Source organism: Trachymyrmex cornetzi, unplaced genomic scaffold (assembly GCF_001594075.2).
Source record: "Trachymyrmex cornetzi isolate Tcor2-1 unplaced genomic scaffold, Tcor1.1 scaffold147, whole genome shotgun sequence".
Lineage (NCBI taxonomy): Eukaryota > Metazoa > Arthropoda > Insecta > Hymenoptera > Formicidae > Trachymyrmex > Trachymyrmex cornetzi.
Window position 1 is genome coordinate 1647893 of NW_017296059.1, and position 27451 is coordinate 1675343.

Genomic DNA, 27451 nt, shown 5'->3' on the forward strand with positions numbered 1-27451 from the left:
GTGTTTTCCCGCGTAAATGGCAGAGAATGTCTTGGAATAGCTTCTCTTTCAAAGGGTTTTGGATTTCTCAGGTATTTATTTTACGAGAATTTACAGCACGATAAGTGTCGATTGCCCACCGCAAAAATGGATACGGAATTCGATCAGAATCTGGAGCAGATAACGCGCGAATATGTTGACTTTCTGGATGATGTGGTAAGTATCGTCAAAATTTGTTGTTTATAACGCTTACTTGGCTACAATTTTTAATTGTATTTTAATCCTCTGTAATAAATTTTTTTGCTTATGGAAAAAATACGTAGTGTGGTAAATGAAAAATAATTAATAAATCCCTATAAGAAATAAGTACGTAGATGAGTACGTAACTTCATCCTTACTTCCAAGTCACATGGCGTTATTAGAAGATTAAATGTCACAATTTACTAAGATGATGTTTGCTTTTGATTGATACTTTTATGAAATCCTTTGTGCTCGTTATTTTTATAGGAAGACCAAAGCATATATGCCACTTTGATTAAGAATATGATGCAGGAAGATAAAAATAGATTAGTCGTAAACATTAATGACTTAAGAAGAAAAAATCCTGCCCGTACAGCAAGGTAATATAATAGATTTGTCTCTTTAGCTCTTACCAATATACAGCATGAACAAATTGTATAAACTAAAATATTAAAGGTAATTATAAGAGTAAATTGTGTTGCAGTTTGTTGAATAACTCCTTCGACGAGCAATTGGCATTTCAGAACGCCCTGAAACAATATATCTCAAGCATAGACACTGATTATACCAAGAGCAACAAAGAGTTCTTTGTAGCTTTTGAGGGCAGCTTTGGAAACAAGCATGTCACACCGAGAACGCTTACCTCTCGTTTCCTGGGTAACTTGGTGTGTATGGAGGGTATCGTCACAAAATGTAAGTAGTAGAGAAAAGTAAAGAATTTAATTTCTGCATAGAATTATAGAATTTATCTGATTGTGAGTTTGTTCATATAATCTTGTATTAATAGATTTGTTCGTGTGTTACATTTGTCAAGTTTTATGAAAAATTTATATTTATGAAAATAACATCACATTTATGAAATAAAGATACTGACAGAGCGAATTTAATTTTTGCTCAGACTTATTTATAGAATTTATTAGATTCTATTTTTTTATAATTCTCCTTTAATAGATTTATTCATGTGTTAAATTTGTCAAGTTTTTTATGAAATTTATATTTATAAGAATAACATCATTTTTTAAATGAAAATGTTTATCGTAGGTTCATTAGTACGACCGAAAGTTGTAAGGAGCGTCCATTACTGTGACGTGACCAAAACAGTCCTGGAAAGAGTCTATTCAGATCTAACTTCCTTGGAGGCATTTCCTCACTCTGCTGTCTATCCAACTACTGTAATTATTCCTGCCATGTAAATGAAATGTAAAGAAGTATTTGCTGTTTAGTTTGAAGATTCATTTTTCTGCGTAACAGGATGAAGCTGGTAATCCGCTTGAAACGGAATTTGGCTTGTCGACTTACAAGGATCATCAGACGCTCACTATACAGGAGATGCCGGAAAAAGCTCCAGCCGGTCAATTACCACGAAGCGTAGATATAATTTGTGATAATGATCTAGTAGACTTATGCAAGCCTGGAGATCGAGTGCAGATTGTTGGAAACTATCGGTGTCTGCCGGGAAAACAAGGCGGATATACAACCGGAACTTTCAAGTATGTTTCAGACAAGAATCGAGAATTGTTTCCTAGTTTAATTAGGTCTCATAACCGTATATATTTATCTCGAAACTCACCGTAATAATTATCATTGTATAGGACGGTTCTAATTGCTAACAATATAATGCAACTGAGTAAGGAAGCTAATCTTGCGATCAGCCATGACGACGTAACTATGTGCAAGAAATTGGCTAAGAACAACCCCTGCAAGAATATCTTTGAGCTTCTCGCCAAGTCCCTTGCGCCATCCATACACGGCAATGAATATATAAAAAAAGCGATTTTGTGCCTCCTTTTAGGTGGAGTGGAGAAGATTTTACCAAACGGTACGAGGTTGCGAGGGTAAGCTTTTTTGCACAATTTATAGTTTCACTGAAAAACAGACTTCAAAATCCTCAATAGCTCTGTGCACATCGCACAGTGTTCACTAATGATGATTGTGTAATAATATAATCAGATCTTTTTGATATATGCCAGAGACATAAATGTGTTACTAATTGGAGATCCATCAGTGGCCAAGTCGCAACTACTACGTTATGTGTTATGCACTGCTCCACGAGCAATTCCAACCACTGGAAGAGGATCTTCCGGCGTTGGTTTAACGGCGGCGGGTACAGTCGATCAAGAGACTGGCGAACGCAGACTGGAGGCGGGCGCGATGGTCTTGGCGGACCGCGGTGTCATTTGCATCGACGAATTTGATAAAATGTCGGATATTGATAGGACGGCGATACACGAGGTGATGGAACAGGGAAGAATCACGATAGCCAAAGCGGGAATTCACGCCAGCCTGAATGCGCGCTGTTCGGTACTGGCGGCCGCGAATCCTGTGTATGGGAGAGTAAGTTCAAATCGTTTTGAAAAAGCTATTTGTATCTGATTCTGTTCAATGACAAAATTTAAACTTATACATTTCTGTGTAATTTACGAAAAATAAGCTTGAGTTGGATTCGTCTTTTAGCAAAAATATTTTTATATTAAAAATTGTATATTTAATTTTTAATTGTATATTTAATTGTTAATTACTCACATAAAATATAATATATAATAAATAGATTAATATATTAATTATTAAGTTAATTTTAAGAAATATATGAATATTATTTAATGAAAGCTCTCCACATTTTTAGTACGATCAGTATAAAACTCCCATGGAGAATATCGGCCTGCAAGATTCTCTATTATCGCGTTTCGATTTACTCTTCGTTGTGCTGGACATAATTGATTCGGATCAGGATCATATAATTAGCGATCACGTCGTCCGAATGCATCGATATAGAAGTCCTCTGGAACAGGACGGGGAGGCTCTGAGCTTGGGCTCAAAGTTGGATATGTTGACTACGAAAAATCCGGATGATGTAGCTACCGAGGAAACCCAGTCCCAAGTTTATCAGAAATACGATCCACTTTTACATGGGAAAACGCGTTCTAAAAAGTAATCCACTTTTATCATATTATATTTTGTTACATTGAATCTACGAGCTTTGATTCAATTGGTCTTATAACAATACGAAGCTCTAATTATGTAGATTTTATACAAGAAACTTATGTTTCAAATTTCTTTCTCAGCGACCAGATCCTCACTATACAGTTCATGAGAAAATACATACACATTGCACGGTGCATGAAACCCAAACTCACGGAAGAAGCTAGCGCCGTTATTGCAGAGGAATACTCGAGACTTCGATCGGAGGATATGGTAGAATCCGATGTTGCGAGGGTGAGTAGAAGGAAAACTCCAGACTTGAATTTTAAAAATATACAAATGCGTGTTTGACATTTTTTCGAATAATTATCAGACTCAACCGGTGACCGCGAGAACCCTAGAAACGCTGATTCGGTTATCTACGGCGCACGCAAAAGCACGACTCTCAAAGAACGTGGAAAGCGAGGATGCACGCGCCGCGATAGAGCTCGTACAGTTCGCTTATTTCAAACGCGTGTTGGAGAAAGAAAAGAGAAAACGGAGACGTCAAGATAGCGACGCGTCGGAGGCTGCAGACGAGATAGAGGAGAGCAAGCAGGCGAAGCGCTCTAAGAGGGCGAAAAAGACAGATTCGGATGAAGTCGATCCATACGAATACGATAGTGACGACGACTATATCGAACAAGCAACAACAAGAATAACCAGGTCACAAAAAGTCAGCACGCACACGGATTCGCACAGCACGGAAACTGAACGTCCGGAATCTTCCGTTTCCGAAACAACCACCGTTCCTCAAACAGCGACTGCAACAATCACGCAGAAAAGGTAATTTGCTGTTAAATTAATTATGCTTTATAAATTAGTAGAATCATTAAATAAATAGTTATATAAATTTTATTTATACAATTATTACGTAATGACAAAATTAATATAATCATTAATTAAATAAATGATTTTTTCTCGCGTGATTTTCTTTACGCCTTAAATTTTCAACATGTTATTTTTATATTTTTATTCTGTTACGTGTCTGTTAAAACAAAAAAATGAAAGTTGCAGAGAAAGTATATTAATTTCTTTCTAATTTTAGACTTGCGATCTTCAAATCGTCACTTAACAAATTGTTCCAAGAACGCAGGGTTCAGAATATTCCGAAGACAGAAGTCATCGATCATCTAAACACAACACTTTCTCTGAACTTCACATCCGATGAAATTAACGCCGCTATTAACATTATGACGGATGCAAATCAGATTATGGCAGTGGAAGACCTTATCTTCTTGATATAAAACGTTTTTATAATGTTTCGTTATTATGTTTTAAACAATAACCGAAGCAAGTGATATTTTTAGACTATTTATCAGGTAAAATAAAATTCCTAATCACTCGCTGTAATTGATTAGATATGAGAAACAAGAAATCATTCATAGGTACAATGAATAATTTTAGTTTTTTTTAAATAATTTATGCAAACCTTCTGGACACAAATATTTTTTTATACCGTTTATAATTATTGCTAGGAATCGAATAATAATATGTACACGTTTATGAATAATGATATCTAATAACATTTATTTGCCCTATACTCGATAAGACAATACATTGGCACATAAACTAGCAACAATCATCAACATTCATTACAGTAAACGTAATGCGGTTCAAAACGTTAAATCCGTTTTCCGCTTCTGTAAATATATTATGTATATGCATAACATTCATCGTGCGTGTGTGCGTATGCGTATTATTGCGCTAACATCGATCGCGTTTCGCTAAAGGTTCGTTTCACAAATTTACTTGCGACCTACTCGCACATCGTCTCGTTACAAAAACTTACGACAGTCGTATATTTAATATATAAATGCTCCATTTATCTCTCGTATGTTCAACATACACAATATAGAGAGCCGACGCAATCGCGTTTCAAAATAAATTATGCCCTCCGCTAAATAATTCTCTTGATTGCACAACCCTCCTGTTCAGTAAAGCGACACCCGTAACAGCGTTACTATATTAATTAATTAACAGAGATAATAACATCAACGGTCACGCTAAAACTTTTATAACTGTCAATATCAAATCAATCGCGTAGATCTATGATACAGGCCTTCGGGACGTATTCTTGTTGTAAGGAGGAAAGAATCGACGATCTGCAATGTCCTAACATTTTCTTTTTTTTTTTTTTTTCAGACAGAATCAGTACCCTCTTCACGACAAAAATATCTACGACGAATCCTATGCTAATTGTACTCACAGTTGCCCTTAATAACACCATAATCGACTTTAGCTACTAACTCTCACAATGATCAACTTCGTGTCGTACAAAATTTACTACATACAATTATAATTATCTCGAGACATTTTAAAACTAGCTGATGATGCATGAATGATAGTACGTGAATGATGTACGGAAAAGTTCTTCAAAACACATATACATCGAAATCTTTTAACAAACTGATATTTCGAGGATTCAAGCATTTTTATATGATTTGACATACGGCAGTGATGTTCCGAATTCGATACGAAATGTCGCGAGTATATGTGTGTTTTGATAATTATAATTCTTTCTCTCTCTCCCTCCTTCCCTCCCTCTCTTCTGGTAGGAAATCGATTTTTCTAACACGATGAGCTTCGATGAAACGAAAGATTTGAACATTTTTGCTCGCTCTATGCACACTGCCTTGGACGTAGTAAAATATTAATATGGCTTTCAGCAGTGAAGGTGGCGAATTGCGATCGAAGCTCAACGCATTAAAGTTCCTCGAGCTTGGGCGAGTGATTAAAATTATTAGGCACATACCACATTTCTCCTTGGATCTTCATCCTCACTGAATTGCAAAATTCTTAGGCTAAGAATTCGTCTTTTCAATTGCTAAAAGTAGGAATCCTCAGTTCACAATCTGCTACGATCGTAATCTATGTCCATGATTTTGAAAAGTTCAGAGTTCGTCCTCGCTGGACTCGCTGCTGTAAGCCAATTGTTCCTTCCACCATTCTCGAACTTCCAACATAACGCTGGAAACTTTAGGCGCGGTTGCTTTGTTGTTCAACGCTTCCCTTGCCTGCCTGCTTTGCTCCGTATTTTCCGTCAAATGATGCAAATTATTTTTCACCATTGCTACAAAAAATAATCCGAAATAACTCTGTGCCAAAGATAATTAATACGACACATTGTACGAAAGCCAAGTGATCACTTTAGCTTACCTGGCGGTCTGCTATTCCTCTTCTTCGACGCTGCGATTTTATCCTTCTCGGATCGAACAGATGCTGGATCCGATAAGGTTGGTGCTAGGTACTTCCTTCCCGAAGCACTTCCTATGCTGTCCGATCTTGGAAGCACCATGGGTTTCTTGGCCCTGTATTTTGGAGCTTCGACGTCCTAACAAGATAACAAATTTTGAAAACAAGATAACAAATTTTTTTCATCAAATTATATAATTTTTATTACTTTTTTGAAATCATAGTGATGGTACAAATTCTAATTTTCATAAATATAGAAGTTGATATACTTAAAAATTGTTTTAACAAAAAATGTCACTGTTGAATATCATAGATTTGTGACATAAAAATATCAGTTCACATTTTTCTACAAGAAATGTTTGGGGTGTAATAGAGCAAATAAAGTGCGAGATAAGATGCACCTTTATTTCAATCTCCTCTTCACGATCAACACTAACTTCCTTGCCTTTCTCCTCTTTACCCTTCTCTATATCTTGAGGTGGCACAGCCGCATTATTTGTAGCGCGAAGACCGGCGATAAGACTGTTTTGTTTCTGCAAAGAAAAAAAATTATTTAATTTTTTTGATACGATTTCAGATTAAGTCATCCTCACCGCTCGTATCTTCTTCAGACAGCCCTGTAACCAAGTTCTGATGGTTTGCTTAGCTACTTCCTCCTCGATTATATACTCGAATTCTTGCCGTGCAAGAAGTTCTTCCAATTGGAGCGCTTTCCTTATATCCACTGAGCGATACGATAACATACTAAAAAATTTTAAATAAGAAAACATTGTAAAATATTCGAATAATGTAAAATATAATATGAGTGAAAAATTCACGAATTGAAATATTTAAAACATCTAATAAAAAAGAAGCTACGTCCTATAGAAGATCTGAGAAAATCTCAAGCATATAAAAATTTTACTTGACAAGCTATAAATGTTTAATATTTCACATGGTGGGATAACACTTTAGTTGCTTATGATATAATTATGACATTAGTTCCGTTTTTTAATTGCTCTTAGATTATTAGGTTAATTGTATTCTTAACTGAAGAAGACTCTGCGAGTCGAAACGTTTTAATGTATAAGAATTGAGTGATATTGTATCTCAAATATATATTTTTATGGTAATCTAATAACTTTTATGCTCATTTTTGGTCGTTATCTTGTTGTTTTGCTTTGTCAAATAATCGATTGTTTTATATTATTGTTTAATATGTCATTTACAATCCATATTGTGAAACTTACTTAATAACGTCGTGAAAGGTAACATCTTCGCCATTGTGCAATCGTTCGAGTTCGTAGCACATGTATTTGAAGAGCAGGCGATCCTTTTGTGGATCGGTCTCCAATCTGCCTTTCAACAATCGCAAGATAAACTTCACCTGAAATCCGCAAACATCAGCATTTGCTTCTTAGGAATTGGTGTATTATTTCGTTAATATAACATCGATTCACGATAAAATCATACCCGCTTCACCGGTATAACACCTTTCTGATGATTATCAACGACATTCCACGTGTTCTGAAAGTTTCTTATATCTGCGTACGATAATAACGCGTCCTCTTCATTTGAATAGAATAAAGAAAAGTTCTCCATGATAATAGCTGTTCGAAAAGAAAAATGTTCAATCTTTGTTTTATTCCTTTTAAATTACTCTATAGACATCTAATTAAAATATGTATATATATATATATATACATATTATCGAACAGAAAAATTAGATTGAAGCCACTATATAATAGAATATTTTCTGTTAAACAGTCTCCTTTCTTGTCTGATCTAAGACAAGAAAAGAAATACAGTGTGACTTTTTAAAATCTAACCAACGTGATTTTGTGTTCTCTCAAGCTTCTTTGATGTATATGTACAAGTATATTGCATACATACCCACTAAAAGATTCAAGACGATGTAAGTAATGATGACGTAAAAGGTGCAAAAATAAATTAGAGAAGCGTGGAAATTGCCGCAGTCCGTTTCCCAGTAATTATCCGCCGGCGTGCAATAGGGTGGTTGTATCATGCAGTCGTGCATAATTTTGTTCCAATCCTCCCCCGTCACTATGCGAAAGAGCATCGCCACGCCGGTAACCGGTGATTCGAAATTAGCGCGTCTAAATTGCAAAGAGATTATTTCTGACATATCAAGCGGAAAAAAGCAGAGCAAGATAAAGAAATATTATAATAGAGTGAAAAAGAATTTAATACTAGAAAAATTATATTGGGAGATTTATATTAAACATTGCGCGTGTATATTTTATATATCTTAAAATCGTAGACAGTGTATACTTTTCTCACCTTCCTATGCCTTCTCCGTACTTCACCGTGCCAAAGATTATAGTGCCGGCTAACGCGTAGAAGAAGACAAGAAGAAACATGCCGAATATGATGAAGAAGCTCTTGCAGACGGACACACCAACCGTCAACATTAGCATCTTGAGAGTGGTGTGTTTGCCGGTGATGGTGAAGAACCTCAAGATTACGACCATAAATCCAATCACGTAAGATAGATCGTTCTGAGATACAATAAAACATGATAATACCATGGGAATGAACGACAAGTGGTAGACGAAGAAAAAATACGACAAAGGATTCTTGACGACGAGCGTACCTGCATTGTGCAGTGTATGATTATCCAAATAACGCCTACAACTGTCACGAGCAGATCGTACCTGTTTCTCCTGGATTGCCAATAACCACGCGGTGTAAAAGCAATGTTTTTCATAATTACTTCCACAAGGAACACCAGTGTCAGAATCGTGGAGACCATAGCCAGAGCTTCTGTGTGTTCCTCTTCGAGTCTCCACTTCAGATGAGCAAGATAAAAAAAGAGGAAAGATAGCAGATTAAACACGAGCAGGCATGTTACATTTATTTTTACCGGTTTAATGATGACAAGGAACAAATGATTCAAGAAAAGTCTTCTTACGATGTTCGTTGAAGTTGCATATTTCTTTTGATATAGATCAAACGCTTGATTCTATGTAACAATGTTAATAAATCCATAAAAAACTAAATAGAATATCAGGCTAGTCTATAAAACTATTTTTCCTAATTTTGTGATTAATCTTTGCGGTATATGACGCGTAAAAATTATGATTTAGCACAATTTTACACAATTCCAAGCATACACTTACTATAATTAATAATATTCCTAAAATTAATACATATTTTTGTAATTCAATTATCAATAAATAACCTATTTAAAACCACGAGTGGATAGATATTGTGTTAAGTAAAAATGAAATGATTAAAGAAATAATCGGCCTTGAAAAATATCGAATCTCAATCTATATCCAAATATTACTTTGTTCAACTTACAGAAACGCACAGAAGAGCGCTATTCACGAGTACCATGACAGCAATGAATCTTTTGAAATAAATGTTCTGCGTGATATCATAGATGAAAGCACGGAACTTCTTGCCGTCCGGTCTAGGCGGTAAGTGCAGCGGCTGGGCGATCTTCAGACGTTTCTTCAAGTCGCACCTATACCCCACAGAAAAAAAACTCGTGATCTAGATATTTAAGAAATCGCGATATTTACTGACGAAATATGCAACATCTCACCATCGTCTTTGATCGACCGTGAGCAAAGCGGTGCCTTTGTTCTCGGAGTAATTCGCGATCACCACACCCACAAACAATGTCAAGCCGATCATGCAACCGAGGAAAATATAAACGTGTATATAGATAGCATGAGCCTGAAAAAAGATACAATAAGATACTGAAGAATGTGACGAAGAAATAATATTCTTATCTAATTCCAAATTTTGTAATTTTTGTGTTTAGTGATCATCTATATTAAACAACATAATCTATTATTCTGTCAAAAAAATAATGACTCACGGGACCAAGAGCTTTAATAAGGACATCTCGTACGTCAAGCCAGCCTTTGAAAGAAAGTACTTCAAACAGAGCCATCATAGCATCGCCAATATTATCAAAGTTGAATCTTTTAGGATTAGCCCTGAAAAATGTGTACAAAATAAGCGTACTTCTTTACACTAGTTCATTATAATTAATTTGAATTAAAGGAAAATTTCCAGAATTGTATGATTTACGCATACCAAACACGCGGTACTAATATGGACGGATAACTCTCGTTTTCCCCTGGCCGCAGTTTCATCTTCGTCACGAATACTCTTCTCATAAATACTCCGACGCATTCCTCGCGCTTCAAGATCGTGGGATCGTTACATCTCGCTAATCGACCGCCATATAGTTGCACTCCGTAACTCGCGAACATGAACATCAGCAAGAACAGTAATGTTGATACCTGAATGAAGTAATATTTGTCTGTTAATTTGTTTCATTACGTTCACATCATTTTCAGATTAGTTATTTCTAGAAGTAATATGTCTAAAATGTGAAGCAAGAACGATATTTACCAGTAAAATTTCCTTGAACCCTCTACACAGCTCATAAACGACCTTCCTCATATGCGGAACAAGAGTGAAAATTCTTAGCGGTCTGACGCACCGTAATATCATCAGCAATTGCGCTCCAGAATTCGGTGGTACGCTTTTCGGCATCCAACATAAGAATATGAGACTTACCTGCGACAACGTGCGTACAATATATATTATATATACATACTAAGAATTATTTATGATTTATCACATATAATTATTGTACTTCATTAAGATTAACAGAAATATTTCCCAATAGAATTTAATATTTCCAATATACTAAACATACAATGTAAATGAAGACATCTAACACGGAGGCAACATCTTTGATGTAGGCCTTGGGTGTAAAGAACAGACCATCCGCCAGGATTTTTAACGCTAGTTCAATGCTCATACAAATAACGAAGCAGTATTCAGTGATCTGCAACGCCGGTGTCTCCATTACGCGTTTTCGTGGTGTCTCGAACATCATCGAGATGCATGACAACGTCGTGATAAATATCATTACCCAATCGAGATAGGTCACTAAACCAAGGAAATAGCTGGAAGCGATACAGAATTTGTCAATTTGGCTTCTTTGCTTCACGACTGCAATATGTTTCAATCTCGCGATGCTTACTGTAGACTCTTGTATTGCACTTTCCTTTCCTTGCCTGTCAAAGGATCTTTCAATCTCGCATCGTATCTCGCGTAGACGAATAACTGGCAATATTTCCGGAATTTGCTTTCGCGAGGTACCGCAAATAACGGCGTATCGAAGAATGGATGGTTCTCTCGCAAATCATCTTCGCGTTGGTTTCTGGAATGAAAGAATAGATTATGTAAGATTGTGAAAATCTTAAAAATCTCAGAAATAATTTCAGTACCTTCGCATCTCCGCCTGTTGCCTCTTAGCTTGTAGCAACTTGATATCTAAATCGTGCGGTCTTCTGCTCGACGAACTGACTCTGTTTATTCCCCCTATATCACCGTTTTCCATAAGATGCTCGTACGTCTGTTTTAATTTAATCGATCCACTTCGGACACTTCTTCTGATTGATCTATTTTTATGCCAACAGAAAACATAGATAAATAAACGTAAAAACATAAAATAATATTTTCGTACTACATACTTAAAGAATACCAGAATTTAATCGATGATAATATTAATAGAGATAGTAATAACTTAGAAAATTTTATATGTAACATTAATTTAAAAAAATTGATATTAAATCTTTAAATTGTCCCAAACAATTAAAAAAATTTTCAAATTTATAAAAATCTAAATTCTCGTTATTCATTCTATTAACATTTCTATTATCTTGTTCTTACTTTTTCGGATCGATGCGAAGTTGCTTAGTGCCACTCACGGTACCCTGCGGTTTTAGAAGTCCTTTTCCCGGTACTGGAATCATGGCGGAGTCTCCCAAGAGAAGCCTCTGATTATTGGAATCACTAGAACGACTTAAATCTTTAAGTCGAAAATTTCGAGAAATATAATAACGAATGATATTTTACTTACTTTATGATATAAATAACAGAAGCTTTCTTCAAATTAGTAACGACACTTCTCACCTTCGGCGGATTATTTAAAATTTTCACCGGGCGTTGTTTTCTATACACAATTTTTGAATCAAAGGTTTCGTTAATTCTCTTTACACCTTCATTTTCCTCGTCCTCCACTTCAAGCACGAATTGTCGCATAAAACTCTCGCGCACCTTAAAAAAAATAATTCGAATATTAATTTAATCCATGAATAACAGCGAAGTAGATTGTTTTATAATCTTGAGGCTGTAAGATGTTAAAGTTCTTCAATATATATATAAAATTAAAACTATTCTAAATTTAATATCTAAGAAATAAACCAAGGAGTTAATAATAATAATTATAATAATTATTCATGGATATTAATTTACCTTCGGTAAATTGAAATCTGATGGCACTTTGTGAAGACACGTCATCTGCGGACTGTCTGGGAACTTTTCAAAGATTCTCAATCTGAACGGCAAGCTTTCCTTTATCTCGGCACTTTGTTCGCGAAATTTCAATTGCTTCAGTTTCTTAATGTCCTCATCCAACTCGAGATTGTCGAGAATTACCGCGACGAAAAGACTTAGCACGATCTGAAGAGATAATTCAGCATTAGCTTCATATCATAACTTGAATTGCATAAAGAAGATATTGATGATTACCAATGTGACAAAGAGATGGTACAGAATAAAGTATACTGCGATAAACGGTGCTATGCCTTCATGTGTTCGTACCATAGTTTCATCCATCACATCAACCCAGGCTTCTTGTGTGAAAATTTGGAACATAGACATAAATGCCTGAAAATTTACATTTTGATGAGTTAAGTCACAACAGTTGTGTAATGTGGGATTTGTCAAAGTATAATCGGCTCACTTCAGGAAAAGTTTCGAACTTGGTGAAGTCGCAAAGGAAGCAGAAGAGCTGCATAGAAATACTCGAGGATATCACCAGCAGGCACATGGTAAAAATAATGAGACTACCGAGCTTCTTGCCAGGGCCGAAAATTTTGTAGACAAAGTCCTCCAACATTGGCGACGCTTTAATGAGCCGAACTATTCTGAGAACCTTTCCGTATAAAAATACCATGATAAATTAAAGGTCTTTTATATTGTTTAAACGTTTGAATTTTTAGAAGTATAAAAGATATACAGCTAAGAATATAAAATGTATAAACAACAAGTCGGAAAAAGCATAGACTGTAGAAAAAATGCAAAAGTGAAGTGACACGAAAGACGAGGAGTCAGATAAAGGTAGAAACCTGAAAGAAAGTGAATCCAGAGAGATACAAGAACGGAATAATGTGTAAAGTCGTGCCAATGGCAAGCAGCAGTTCGAATTTGTGAATCGAATGCTTAAAATAACTCCGGAAACCCAGGCACCATATCTTGAAGAGGGTCTCTAAGTCCAGCAATATCGTGAAGACGATCTCGGCCCAGTAATAATTGTCATAGTATGTTTGCCTTGGTTTATCATCATGCTTGAAACTCATCGTCGCAGTAGTGATGCCATTCGCTAGAATTGCGCACATTATAACTGAACGAAAATGCGGCGACTTGAGAATAGTATGACAAAGTGGAGAGGCTAGGCCCCCATGCTTATTCTCATCTAATGTCACTAATTTCCAGCCATTGTCGTCTCCAGTCAATATCTGCATTAAATAAAGTAAATATATATTAATTATCAATAAAATCATATAATTATATTCGCTTAAAATTAATTTTAAATAATAATATTCCCGTATATTTTTAATGAGAATACTTTAATAAAGTAAAGTAAAGGCTGTTTCTTCAAAGATATCACAACTGACCTGTGATGCTGAACTGTTACTAATGTGACCTCTAACGCCCCACATTTGTTGGAACTGTACTCGGATTTCGTTAAAAGTCTCCGTGATGACAGCAATGAAAACGTTCTTCACTAACCAGGCCAAGAAGAATATCATTGTGCTGAAGTAAAGAACTGCGCGCCATGCCGGTAGACTATCGATCGCGCGATACATGATAAAGACCCATCCTTCCTGGGAAGCCGCTTGATATACGGTGAAAATACTGGTAGCTAAATAATTCAAATTCGGAATCAAAGTTTCAGACAATAAGGTATTTTTAAATATTTAAAAATATTTGAATACTATTTTAATTGATAAATAATGTTAAAATTGTTAAATCTTCATATTAAAAAAAAAACTTACACGCGGTGTATAAAAGATATGAAAGTCGACAAAATTTCGATAAAATTGCACTGGATAAATTATAATTTGTAATCTTACTACTATCTTTGAAGCTGTTATAATTATTATCACATAAGAATATAGAATGTGAAATACAGAAAATATGAAATATAAGCGATGTATAAGAAAGATAAAATCATAAAATTGTAACAAATGTTCCAGCAAATTAGTTAGCTTTACGTGTTCTTAGAAAAATAATATGAAAGCCAATAAATACAGAGGAATGACAAAGGCATAATAACATTAACATTAACTACCAAACTCGTCAAATCCATTGAAGCCTATAATATACTTGGTCAACTCCAGCTTCATGCAGACCATTCCTTCGGGGCATTGATATCCAGATTCTGGATCGGTGGAGCAGAACGTGTCAGGAATAGCCAGGCTGTTGATCGTAATGTAATTAGGCTCAGTTGTGTTCAGCACGCAATGATTTTTTAGCTCGCCGAAGAATTGCACACCCAAAAGACCATAAAGGGACATGAAGAACAGGAAGAAAAGCGTTACATTGTAGATCTGCTGACTCGAGCGTCTAAATATAAATCATATATTAGTAAACTAAATAAATTAAATAAAATTAATAATTCTAGTGTATGATAGTATCTTGTGATATCTTATTCTTATTTCGTTTTTAAATGTAAATCTTTCACATCAAGTTTACATCAATATTCTTACTTGAAGATCTGATTGATTCTGGCTCTGGGCATCGAAAATTTAAGGAAGACTCGAAGGAAGCGTATCATGATTAGCGGCCGTGGTGACCGCGCTATTGAGGCATAACTAAATTTTATAAAACCCAGCATTTCAAACATTTGCAGAATTACAGATAACCAGAGAAAGATCACCATAAACCCGTCAAATTGGCACCAGTGGTCTTTCAGATAAGACTTATCCCTCTGCAATGCAATTTATAATTTTATTCTAGTCTATGTCAAATGAGTCGTTACAAGTGCATACAATTCGCTATTTCATAATGTTATTGGCGTCATAATAATAAAATAAAAACTTTTAATTACTTCTCAAAGCAATCAAGTATCTCAATTGTATCCTCTTTGATAAAGAGGGACTTTACCTTTAGTATTCCCCGTATGTGCATCTTAGCGATCATCTCGGCAGTGAAAAGAAACGTGACTATCAAATCGCAAATGAAGGTAACATATTGAAGGGACGGTACTTTCTCAAAAGTTTTTGGAGTATTCAAGCAAACGGAAGCCAACGAGACTAGGGCGCAAAGTCGCATCAACCGTCTTACCCATAACTGAAATCACATAGAGCAGTTTTCAGGAAAGATCTGATTGTGAGAAAAAGAAAACGACATTTTCGGGATTTGCAATTTTCTTCTCTGGGTCGATCTATACTTCCGCTCACCTTGTTGACCCATTCTATGTCAGCGCTCTCATTGAGGGACTCTTCTGGACCGTAATCGGCCAGGACGGGTTCCCCCTTGAGGCTCTGCTTCCGCCCCAGCATCATAATAGGGATTATGTTCGCAATGGTGAGGCCTGGAAGCAGCGGAAAAATTATCGAAATTGAACGTATTATTAATAAAAATGATTATTAGAAATTAAATTGTTATTTGACAAGATAAGTATGCATCACGTTTGCTCTCAATGTTCATATACCTTTCTATACATTCTATTTATTATTTTAAAATATATGTATTAGATTAGTAATACACCTTATTAGTATATATGTAACATTTAAAACTTTATATAAATAATTTATTAATATAATTTTCAGTAACACACATACTTTTAAAAATAGTTCAATATAGCTTAACAAGCTAGTTTACGAAAATCGGTGTTGTTCGTAAAAGAGATAACTCTAAGAGATATTTTATTGTCAAGGAATTTACCTTTTTTTTAGCTGTTCACGAAACGACGGACACTGCCTTTACGGCAATTTCTATAGACTACATCTCGATATAAAGCAACGATAAAGCTCAACATGTAATAAACATCTCAGAGGTAATAACAAGCTGGCAATGTCGCGGTGAACATGTTTCGGCCGTGTCGCCAGCACGGCCGAAAGTCTGAACAAATGGGCATGAGCAGTGTGCGCTCTCCACCTTCTGTGAGAAAATCAATATTTCACTATTCTAAAGGGCGCGAATTTCCAGAAATCGTGATTTTTTGTAGTTGTCTATTCGTCCTGTTTAAAAATATTCGCCTTTAATTAAAATATTAAATCAATACTTTTATCGTCGCTAAATTAATAGATGTTACCAGTAACAGTTTGACAGTGAGAACGTTGATTTTTTTGAAACACAATTTTTATATATAATTTTCAGCAGACCCAAACTTTTAGCTAAAGATATAACTAATATAATATAAAGTTATGTATTGTACAACTAGCATAATATAACAAAAAAATTAAATTATTATAATAAATTGCTTGAAAGGATTAAGTAAAAAGAGGAAGAAAACGGGGAAGATTTTTTTCTCTCTTTTATTTATATACAGAATATATATGAGCTTATAATAGAAAATATTATTTAATCTCTTTAATTAATAATTTAATAAAGTAGTTCATTAATAGAAAAATACAGTCATTTGTTATGTTCATTTCTTTACTTATCCTTATTCTGTATTTTTGTAATATATAAATATATCTTTCTTTTCTTGTTCTGTCATTTACTTACGTGACGCTGAAAGTTAATGTAATTAGTTTCATCATTTAAACTGATACAATGTGATTAAATGCATTGCAATTATGATTCAGATCTCTGCGGGGATTATTTTACGCATTTTCATCTACAGCAGCCATCAGTTTCGAAAATTCGGAATCTGGATAAGAGAGGAGTGTGGCGGGCGCATCGAATTCAACAATCTTGCCTTCGCTCATGACGAGAATACGATTACACGCAACAACAGTTTGTAATCTATGAGCGATCGTAAGTACAGTGCAATCCTCGAATTCGTTCTGCAGCGTGTTCTGTACCGTCGCTTCAGTTTCCGGATCGACGGCGGCCGTGGCTTCGTCCAGAATTAGTATCTACAACACATGCGTGTACCATGCTAATATTAATTTTAGTATTCTAAAAAGAATCCGAAAATCAATTGTAAATATATGTAATATTGCAAAAATCACTCAGTAAAAGTGCATTACCTTTGTACTATGTAATAAAGCTCTTGCCAGACAAAGAAGCTGTCTCTCGCCAACGCTCAAATTATTTCCGCCAAATCCAACGGACGCATCGAGATTTCCCGGCATTTGAGACACCTTTTCTTTCATCTGAGTCTTTTCAAGAGCATTCCAAATATCATGATCGGCGTGATGTTGGAAAGGATCCAAATTAGATCTAAAAAACGAATCAAATGAAGAAAATAGCTAGCAAAAATTGTCAATTAATTTTATTACCTTACAGTACCGCTGAATAAAATTGGATCTTGAGGAATAATCGACAATTTATTTCTCAGTACATCTAACTCTAATTTCGAAATATCTATACCGTCGATCTTAATGACACCCTCGCAAATTTCGACTAATCGGAATAAAGCTACGACCAAGGAGCTTTTGCCGGATCCTGTGCGACCCACGATGCCTAAAATAATTCACAATTAATTTCTCGCATAAGAAAATGCGACAAACGAGTAAAGGAAATATTTAGCCACATTACCAATTTTTTCTCCGGCCTTTATGGTAAACGAGACGTCGAGCAGTATAAGCGGCAACTCCTCTCTGTATCTCATCTGAACAGCTTTGAACTCTATTTTGCCACGAGAAGGCCAATCATCGGCTGGCTTAAGGGCGACTGTTCTGCTTGCACCTTCTTTCTGCAAAGTCTGAATAAGATATAAGATTAAGACAAGAGGAAATTACAGAATCAACAATTTATTATCAATTAAACAGTAATAGATTACCTTGAGGTAGTAACTAATTCTCTCTACGCTTATAAAGCGCACCTCCGTCTCAGACATTAGTCTAACCGTATACTGGAAAACGCCAGTCATCTGTGTGGCATACGCCATAGCCAGACCGGCAAAGGCCGGCGATATTTCATTCTTAAATGAAATCACGAATAACGCGATTATACAGGACGAAGCGATTACCAAACTATCCAGTCTAATCGCAGACCATCTCATCGCGGCTTGACATAGATGCTGACATAAATTATTCGTGTTGAATAATTCTTCAAATCTATCGACAAGAAACAATTTAATCGTCATATTCTTTTTCTGTTACTTCATTATTATATGATTTCACTAAATAATTACCTGTATAAGAAATTCTTCTCCTTTTGAAACGCGTGAATTGTACTTAAACCTTGGATCGTCGTTGTAACGAAACTTAATACAGGAGACCGCGAGACACTCTCCATTCTCTTCAAATCCCTCATTCCTATCCTATGAAGACACGAAACAAAACAGTCAATCATACGTAAATTATGTACGTAAATTATGCGATATTGAGGCTAATACCTAAACAATTTGCCAACGAAAAAGAATAGTATACCAAATAGAAGTAGCGGTATCGAAAACCAGGGCAGTATACCACAAATAAAGAAAATAGCAAAACTGCAAGTAAAAATATTTTGCACCATGTTTTCTATCGATATGGGTAAGTAATTATCAACTGCAAATCAGAAAATTAATTAAATTAGATATATTGATTTGCAACACAAGTGCATGTGTTTAAAATAATTTAAAAAATCACTCACTTTCGTCTATATCTCGACTGAAAACGTTCTGTATTCTACCACTTGGAGTAGTTTCGAAGAAGCTTAACGGAGAACTAATAATTTTGTGAAGAAACGTGTTGTGCAATGTGGTCGAAGCTTTTATCGTAGCAAACATAATTACTAAGCCACGAAGAAAACTTGTCAATAATATGCCGATGATGCAAGCACCGTATATGTCTCGATAAAATGATAAGTCAGGATTAGCATTGATATCCTCTGAGTATACAGTATCATTAGTTCCTGGAATAGTCACGTTCTGAAAATTAAATAAAATTGACACGTCTGTGACGATATATGAGATATTAACTAAAAAAGTGACAATAACAAAAGTATTACTAAAATATCTTTTGATTGAAGAAAAAGAAATAAGTGTATGTGTGTGTGTGTGTGTGTGTGTGTGTGTGTGTGTGTGTGTGCGCGCGCGCGCGCGCGCGTGTGTATAAAATATTGGATACTATGTACTACTTACGCCTCCGCCAGCTTTAATCCATACAGCGAGCCACCAAGTACTGAAGGCCGAACTACCTACGTTCAAGAAAAACGTAAAAAATACGAAAACAGCGACCAAATAACCACCTGTAGCTTGTATATATGTGTGATAAGTGTATGACTTGACAGATCCAGTTTCAGACTTTTCTGCCATTGTTAAAGTTCCTATTCAATATAATTAATATAATTAAAAAAAAGAAAAATATCAAATATCTCTAAATCAAAAGATATATAATTAAATGCGCGTACCTTTGTATAATTTCTCTTTTCCATAATTTTCTTTGTGCGCAGATTTCTTTTGCACTTCTAAATCGTTGGCACTTCTTTGTGTTACTTCCGTAGACTTAACACTGTGAAGAAGTAAAAGAAGAAGACTACTAAATTGCTTTCAAATAATTCAAAAAATACAATGCCATGTACATTAAACATACGCTGACAAATTATCTTCCGTTGCAATTGTGCTGTTCTTCACCATTGACGCGTATTCCCTATCAAGTCGCACGAGATCTTCGTGGGTTCCATGTTCTACAATCTTACCCGCATTCATCATATAGATTTCATCACAGCGTTTTAGAAACTGTAATGAAAAAATTTGGAATATTTTTAAATTTAAACAAAACCAATATTTCAAAATCACACTGTTAATTAATTTCCTTTGAATTTATTTTTTATACTTTTAGAAAACAATAAAAAATATATAAGAAAAATTTTCGTAGGTTTTATTATTAACTATGAGGCACATGTGTATTATTAATAAATATCTTGAAATTTTAACACCAATTAAATACCTACTTGAATGTTATGTGTCACGAAAAGAACAGATTTGTTTCTAAGAGCTTCAAGGATCAATTTTTCGAATATATATGAACCAACGTATGCATCAACCGCACTCAAAGGATCATCAAGAAAATAAATATCCCTGAAACGAATATAATTGCTGTATTCGACTTTTACCCATTTCTACCAATGTAGATTAACTTTAATCTCGGTTCAATTCTTAGAACTAGACAAAAAAATAAAGAATTAGTTGAACCGAGATTAAAATTAAACTGCATTGGTAGAAACAGGCATTAGCAGCACAACCAATGTACTTCTTAAAAAGGAAACAGCAAAGATATTACGCACCGATTGGCATAATATGCTCGCGCGAGCGCAACTCTCTGCTTTTGTCCTCCGGACAGATTGACACCCCTCTCACCGATCTCAGTGTCATCTCCTCCCGGTAACATATTTAAATCTTCCTTCAGATTGCAAATTGTGATCGTGTGATAATAACGTTTGGCATCAAATTCCTCGCCGAACAAAATATTCTCCTTAAAGGTTCCATTGACGATCCACGCCTGTTGACTGACATAAGCGCAAGTGCCCTCCCTTAAGATGTGTCCCTTTGTTATTCTCAGCTGTCCTAAAGCTGCTAGAAGCAGACTGGACTTGCCGCTGCCTACGTGGCCACAAATACCGACCAGTTTTCCTTTAGGTGCTCCGAAATGCACGTCAGTAAGAACTTCAACGTATTTTGCTTCCTGCGTCGACTGATTCAAGTTTTCCAGTTCCGGCAGATTGTCTGTGACTGGTAGCGATTTCTTCCTACATAAAAAATAGTTATCGCAACACATCAGAGAGATTATTATTATTCTAAATATTATGGAATAAATATTTACTTTTTCTTGCTGTCGATCGATGCATCTGTTTGAAGCTTCATACTGTCGCAAACAAAGGTACCATTAGCAATGGCAACTGCTTGCGATCTCACAATCGGTTTTGACGCTTGGCAACTGCTTTCATCCAACAGCAATACACTCTGTACAAATATTGCTTCGTTAATCAAATTGTCTATTCCATAAATTTTCAAAGAAATGTGAAGCCATTGTTAAAAGCACATTGAACAAACGAGCAAATAAATATGTAAAAATGTAACTTTATGCAGAAATAAGATAAAGGTATACAATATATATTTTGCGATAATCTAGATATTTCATCCTTCACAATAGTATGAAATATCCTCAAACGAATCAATTTCTAAAAACAAATTTATGTATAGTAATATATATATGCTCTTTAAGCTCATCAATCCACATAATTGACATGATACAGATACAAAAGCAGCAAAAGAAGCAAATATGAAAATGCTGGATAGGCAACTTTTGTTAGCAAAATGAAAGCTTATTATCATTCGGTTGCATTGGAAGATGAAGAGAAGTTAATAGTAAAAGGAACGGTTATATATGTATAGTAGATACAACATATATGTATAGTGCAATCGATCTGTGTATTTGTATTAGATATAAACAAGAATAAACACCTTTATTCTGCCAAAAGTTATCTTTACTGCGGCGATATTAACTAAGGCCACTTGTAAAAACATGAAAGAGGTACGAATTTGAGCATTGAGCACCGATACGAAGGGAAACACCTGAAAAGTGTAGAATTAAATCGACTGTTACAATCCTCCGTAAGCATGAGAACGTTACACCTTTATTCAATATTATATACAGCTGGCAATTCGGGTATTTGGCATATTAAAAGAACTGCTAAGAAATGTAACAGTTGTTCGAATGTAACAAGGTGCTTTACAAAGCATGCAGTGTTTATCCATAATTTACTTTAGTTTTACTAAAAAGCTTGTATTACATTGACCTCATGTACGTATTATTATAGGGAGTGTCCGTGCTGTTTTTCTCTAATTCCTATTTGCAAAAATTCTTTATCAAAATATTAATTTATAATGATCGAATATCTTTAATAGACTTTGCAGGCTAAAATTTAATGATAATTTTAGATTAGAGTTAATTACTTTTTTTTATATATAATCTCAGTAGAAAAATATATAAAAATAAATTAACGATTCAAACGAGATTAAATTTATTAGACACGGATACTGACTTTCTAATAATAGGTACGGATATCCGACCCATTAACCTGTACATGAAATCACTCAAAAAACATTGGAGACCTTGAATCTTCTAAGAGCTATGAGGGCGCTGATAAAATATCGCGTGGTATCCTTAAGTGACGTGAGTGCCAGTCTAAGTAAATTTCCAAATAATGTGGTCATTGGAAAAGCCTGTAATATAATCCATTGATTGTAAAATTCAGGGAGATATTACCTTGCAACTGGGATTGCAAATATTCGTGAAAATTGATTGAACTATCTTCTAAGGAAAAACTTTATCGTCTTACAAAATTGCTTACCTATTGAATGTTATTCGATTTCTCCTGATATACATAAAATTTAGATATTTATGAAAATATTATATATCTTAAAAATCAAAAATTATATTAAAAGATTGTATTTTATACCTGTGCAGCTGTTAATCCACTGCCCGAAGCAATGTGTGCTAAAAACGTGATGATCGCGGATATCACAGGTATAGCAGGCGTCAAAGAAATACTAAGGCTTTGAAAGTACGCAGTCTTATGAAGCCAACTTTCTTCTTTCTTGCGTATAGCTGCAAAAAACGCATTATCAAATTACCTATGTTTTACATACACAAATTTTTGTAAATGTAAATTTAACAAATTTATATATCTTTCTAATAAAGAATATGTATATTAAAATAACTCTATCGCTTTGCCAACAACATTGCTTTTAATAATTTCTATTCTATATAAAATACAATTTTCTATTGTATTATTCTCACCGAGAAGTTTCTGGCCAAAATATTTCTCCCAGGCATACATCTTAATCAACTTTATACATTCAAGAATCTCACTCATAAGTCGTACCCGAGTATCTGTAACGTTTACCGATTTCGAGCGAAAATAGCCAGTCGCACGAGAGATGAGATACTAAAACAGATATTGCTCTGCTTATCAAAATATGCGGAATGAGCATATACAGTAATTGTAAAAATTTTTCTCTCAGAATTTTGATACAATATCAAAATGTTAATATCTACAATGACTAAATATCTTTAACAATGAGCTATTTACCTGACATGGATAAAACGAGAGAAAAGCTATCATTCCTACCAGAGCAATGGGATTGAATAGCCACAATATGTAAATTATGCCACAACTTATAACTATCGGTCCGCTGATAATCATTGGTCCATAAATAATCACATCAAAAAGCCTTTGACTGTCATTGCAAAATAAATTGATTATCTGAACACAAGAGTTACATATTACTACATCAAGAGAGCATTTTCTTTGTGTTTAAAGATTTACGGAACAAATTAAGTATCTCACTTCTCCTGTACTTTTATTGCCAAGACTATTTAGTCTTATAATTTTCTTATACAACAGAGCTGTACAAGCCGACTTCAATCGTAATCCAGTCTTATAGTTCATGTTCCATGTCCAGGTAAAAAAGAAAGCTCGTAGAGAATCGCATACTGTCAGCAGAAAAACCCATTTGATACCATCCCAAAAATCCTCTTCTGGAGATTCTATGTGTTCCAATATTTTCCTCATTAATATCGTCTAAGTGAAAGAAAATTCTATATTACAATACAAAGATTTAATTTAATAACAATTTAGATATTGTTATATATAGAAAATGATCTTACCGGACTAAGAAATCCAAAAATAAGAGAACATGTCAATAAAAAACATGACATGCAAACTCGTGTGCGTACAAATTTCCACGCAACTGTAGAAAAAGATGCTGCATTCGGGCCATTTTGACTGAGCTCTTGTTGCCAAAGTACATCGAGTCTAAAAAAATAATTCTTAGTTATATTATAACTACAATAGAACTTCGTTTAACTAAAGTGTCGGGGGACAGTTCCGATACTAGTATTTATTAGTTCCAATAATAGCTGACATTGAGAAAACAAATTGAACACATCGAGTTCTTTATCCAAACTACGGTACCGTATCTATTGTCTAAATAGAATGCCAATAAACAGTTTTACTTATTTGTTCAGGATACGCAATAATATGTTAAGCTCACCTGAGTGCATTGTACTCGCAGCTATCATATACCGATATGTCTGGTAAGTCCTTTATCGTAAGACCTTTCTTATATGCTTTCCATAAGTATGGCGTCATCCATGTTATATATACATAAGAAAATAATCCAGCATTATCCGCTGGTGAATTTTCTTTCTTCCTGTAAAATGTATTTTCATCACTAAAATAATAATTCTTCCCAACAAGTATCAATTAACAATAACACAACTTATTAATTTCTCATTCAAGAATGTAATTAATACAACACATGTGTTATATTACTGTTAATTGATAAATTATATTGTTGTATCTGATAAAGATTATATATGATACATTTCATTAAATATTTTAGTAAATATATATTATTTTTAATTACTCTCTCTCTCTCTCTATATATATATATATATACAAAAGATTATTTTGAGACTTCGATTACGACACGTACTGGTTCTGGTATCGTATTGGTATCAAATTGCTCAAAGCATTATTGTACTTCTTCATCCCAGATCTGGGAATATACTCTCTAACTTGTTTCGCTGTACTGCAACTTGCTTTTGGTAAAAGAGAATGCTGTTGCTCGGGCTCCAAAGACCTAACAGAAGATTGAAAGAAATTGGTATATACCTTCCAAGTTATAATTCATATACTAACTGAATTCAAATATTTCATCAACATTATTTCTCTCGAGAAGAGAATATGAAAGACAATTTTAAATGACCCCATACCTTTCATTATGTTTGTGCTGTGCTTTACTTTCAGTCCGCTTATCATTATCACCATTGTTGCTTTCTGTGTTTTGTCCCATTCTTACAGAATATTATTATTTGACAATTTACTCTAACAAACGTAATGGTACCGGGAAAATCTGAAATTTGAAACTTTAAATCATTTCATATCACAATTGCATCTCGTGAAACAAGTGAGATAAAGACCTCTAATCACCGCAAGGCGTGCCGTGATAAAGCAAAATTACATAAAGCTACATAGTATTACTGTATATATGTTCGGTGAGAATTAAGCTAGTTATTACGTATCTCGGAAAAATCAAGGCATAAACAAACTTCTTATACAACTGCGAAAACATGTGACACGATTGTAAACATGCCAATCCCTACATAAATTATTCCCACATATTTTCATTCACGCAACCCATTATACATAAATAAATAGTAGCCAACACTGTTATTACTTACCTCATCGACAGTGTGGGTGAGATATCCTCATTTATGACAAGTAATCACCGGTTACATCGGCGACACTGATAAGAGTACGGTTTAATCTCTCGACATCATTAATGAGGTGCGTATTTTTTAAATTTCCGTCCATGCGCGAAGCCGAGGAGTAGAACAGGGAAGGGTAAGGTGCAGTCGTGCCGACACTTACATGGCATGCACACTAATGCACCTTCTCAAGTTGAATAACTTTGACACCTGCAATGATAACATTTAACATTTAGTAGAATATCATTCCATAAAGCACAAATTCGAATCCTGTTGGCGCACGAAAACAAACTTTACTTGGAGGAGCCTTTCCCCTCCTTTGGAAACTGCGAGATCATGCGTTTTATCTTGTTTACAATATCGAAAAAAGAATAAACCGTCGAAATTGCTTACCAGTTCACTTTCGATTGATGGGGATATGAATCAACGTAATTGAATGTACTCGAGAACTCCGTGCACAGAATGACCTTCTATCGAAGCCGTACGCTTTTGTCTCCTGGAAAAGCGTGGGCAGGCATCGTCATATCTGGAACCTCAGCTTCGTCTTCTGACAGTTCGGTTTTCCTCCCGGAGCTTCCGTTTCCAAGTACGATGAACCACTCGTGCATTGTTTACTTAATGAAGCGTTTGGGTGTGAGGAAACGTATGTGAGCGACGTGTCGGGTGTACGGTCGTATCAGGTCGTATTCACGACTGTATATGGGGTGTCCTAAAAGTTATATTACAGCGTTCAAGTTCACAGAGTCCACTATTAAGTCTAATTCTACAATGTGCTTTTTGTTTCCTGTTTCTTGCTGTTTGTCTCTTTCTTTTTTGATCAAAAAAGGCAAGAGACAGAGACAAACAGCAAAAAACAGGAAACAAAAAGCACATTGTAGAATTAATGAATAAATGTTTTGTAACGTTTTTACGAAATTTGAAATAAAAAATATATCAAGTCTTATAAAAATATTATAGAGAGTAGATGCTTGAATAAACCAATTAGGATACAAATATTGTTATTTATATTGGTATTTGAATAAATGTATAAAGCAATTAATAAAAGCATAGAAAGTGAGATACTCAATTTGCTTCGTAAATATATAAATGAATCCTGTTTGTATTAGAATAATTAGAATATCCTAGCCCAAGATATTCTAAATGACATACAAACAAGATTCATTCATTCATTTTATCCTTGTTTAACATTCGGTGAACAAGGATAAAATGATATTCGCAGATACTCGAAGTGTGTTTTCAAACGTAATTGCTGGAGAAAAATTTTCTCAGAATTTTTATATGAATTGGAACATTTTTTAGAAATACTGAAAAAGTTTCTTTTTTTTAAAATTTTTCATATGTCATTTCATTAGAAAGAGAAATCTTAGAATATTTCGGAATTCACATAAATGAATGTTTTAGAATTCTAGAATAATCTAAATTCTAGAATACAGATTTTTTCGACATCTCTGTGAAGTGCTCCAATTTCTACCAAAAATCAGAGAAATTTTCTAAAGTTATAAAATTAATCAAAAATATAAAAAATTCAGATAGTTTCATTATTACGTCTGAATATCTGTAAAATTTGAGCACAATTCTGATTATTTTGCTACATAAGACTATTATAAACCAAATTATTTATCTTTTGTAGTTGATTTAAAGATACATTTACCAGCTAATAT

General features: G+C 34.6%; 2 protein-coding genes across 2 annotated transcripts; one reads left to right on the forward strand and one right to left on the reverse strand.

The window, feature by feature from the left end:
• Window positions 1-19: 19 nt before the first annotated feature.
• Mcm3 (minichromosome maintenance 3) lies at window positions 20-5321 on the forward strand. The gene is made up of 11 exons (XM_018502340.1): window positions 20-195; window positions 487-599; window positions 704-912; window positions 1261-1391; window positions 1471-1709; window positions 1812-2054; window positions 2190-2553; window positions 2843-3147; window positions 3282-3432; window positions 3512-3963; window positions 4226-5321. The coding sequence occupies exons 1-11, from the start codon at window positions 127-129 to the stop codon at window positions 4422-4424; spliced, it is 2475 nt and encodes an 824-aa protein (XP_018357842.1). The 5' UTR covers window positions 20-126; the 3' UTR covers window positions 4425-5321.
• A 78-nt stretch (window positions 5322-5399) lies between these two features.
• na (sodium leak channel non-selective protein na) lies at window positions 5400-26488 on the reverse strand. The gene is made up of 54 exons (XM_018502343.1): window positions 26184-26488; window positions 25764-26000; window positions 25296-25435; window positions 25016-25162; window positions 24572-24730; window positions 24186-24333; window positions 23866-24099; window positions 23608-23781; window positions 23316-23463; window positions 22975-23123; window positions 22628-22738; window positions 21977-22087; window positions 21336-21475; window positions 20800-21261; window positions 20467-20593; window positions 20106-20251; window positions 19924-20024; window positions 19655-19839; window positions 19165-19441; window positions 18926-19079; window positions 18722-18850; window positions 18368-18644; window positions 18124-18289; window positions 17865-18048; window positions 17613-17805; window positions 17322-17498; window positions 15873-16007; window positions 15577-15762; window positions 15180-15400; window positions 14762-15036; window positions 14085-14332; window positions 13536-13925; window positions 13151-13342; window positions 12937-13074; window positions 12661-12867; window positions 12266-12462; window positions 12076-12198; window positions 11631-11804; window positions 11384-11563; window positions 11054-11306; window positions 10744-10911; window positions 10423-10631; window positions 10202-10322; window positions 9923-10056; window positions 9676-9841; window positions 8966-9160; window positions 8653-8870; window positions 8245-8468; window positions 7825-7961; window positions 7602-7738; window positions 6966-7116; window positions 6774-6905; window positions 6337-6511; window positions 5400-6250 (listed from the first exon to the last, which is right to left on the reverse strand). The coding sequence occupies exons 3-54, from the start codon at window positions 25373-25375 to the stop codon at window positions 6072-6074; spliced, it is 9444 nt and encodes a 3147-aa protein (XP_018357845.1). The 5' UTR covers window positions 25376-25435; window positions 25764-26000; window positions 26184-26488; the 3' UTR covers window positions 5400-6071.
• Between the last annotated feature and the right edge of the window lie 963 nt (window positions 26489-27451).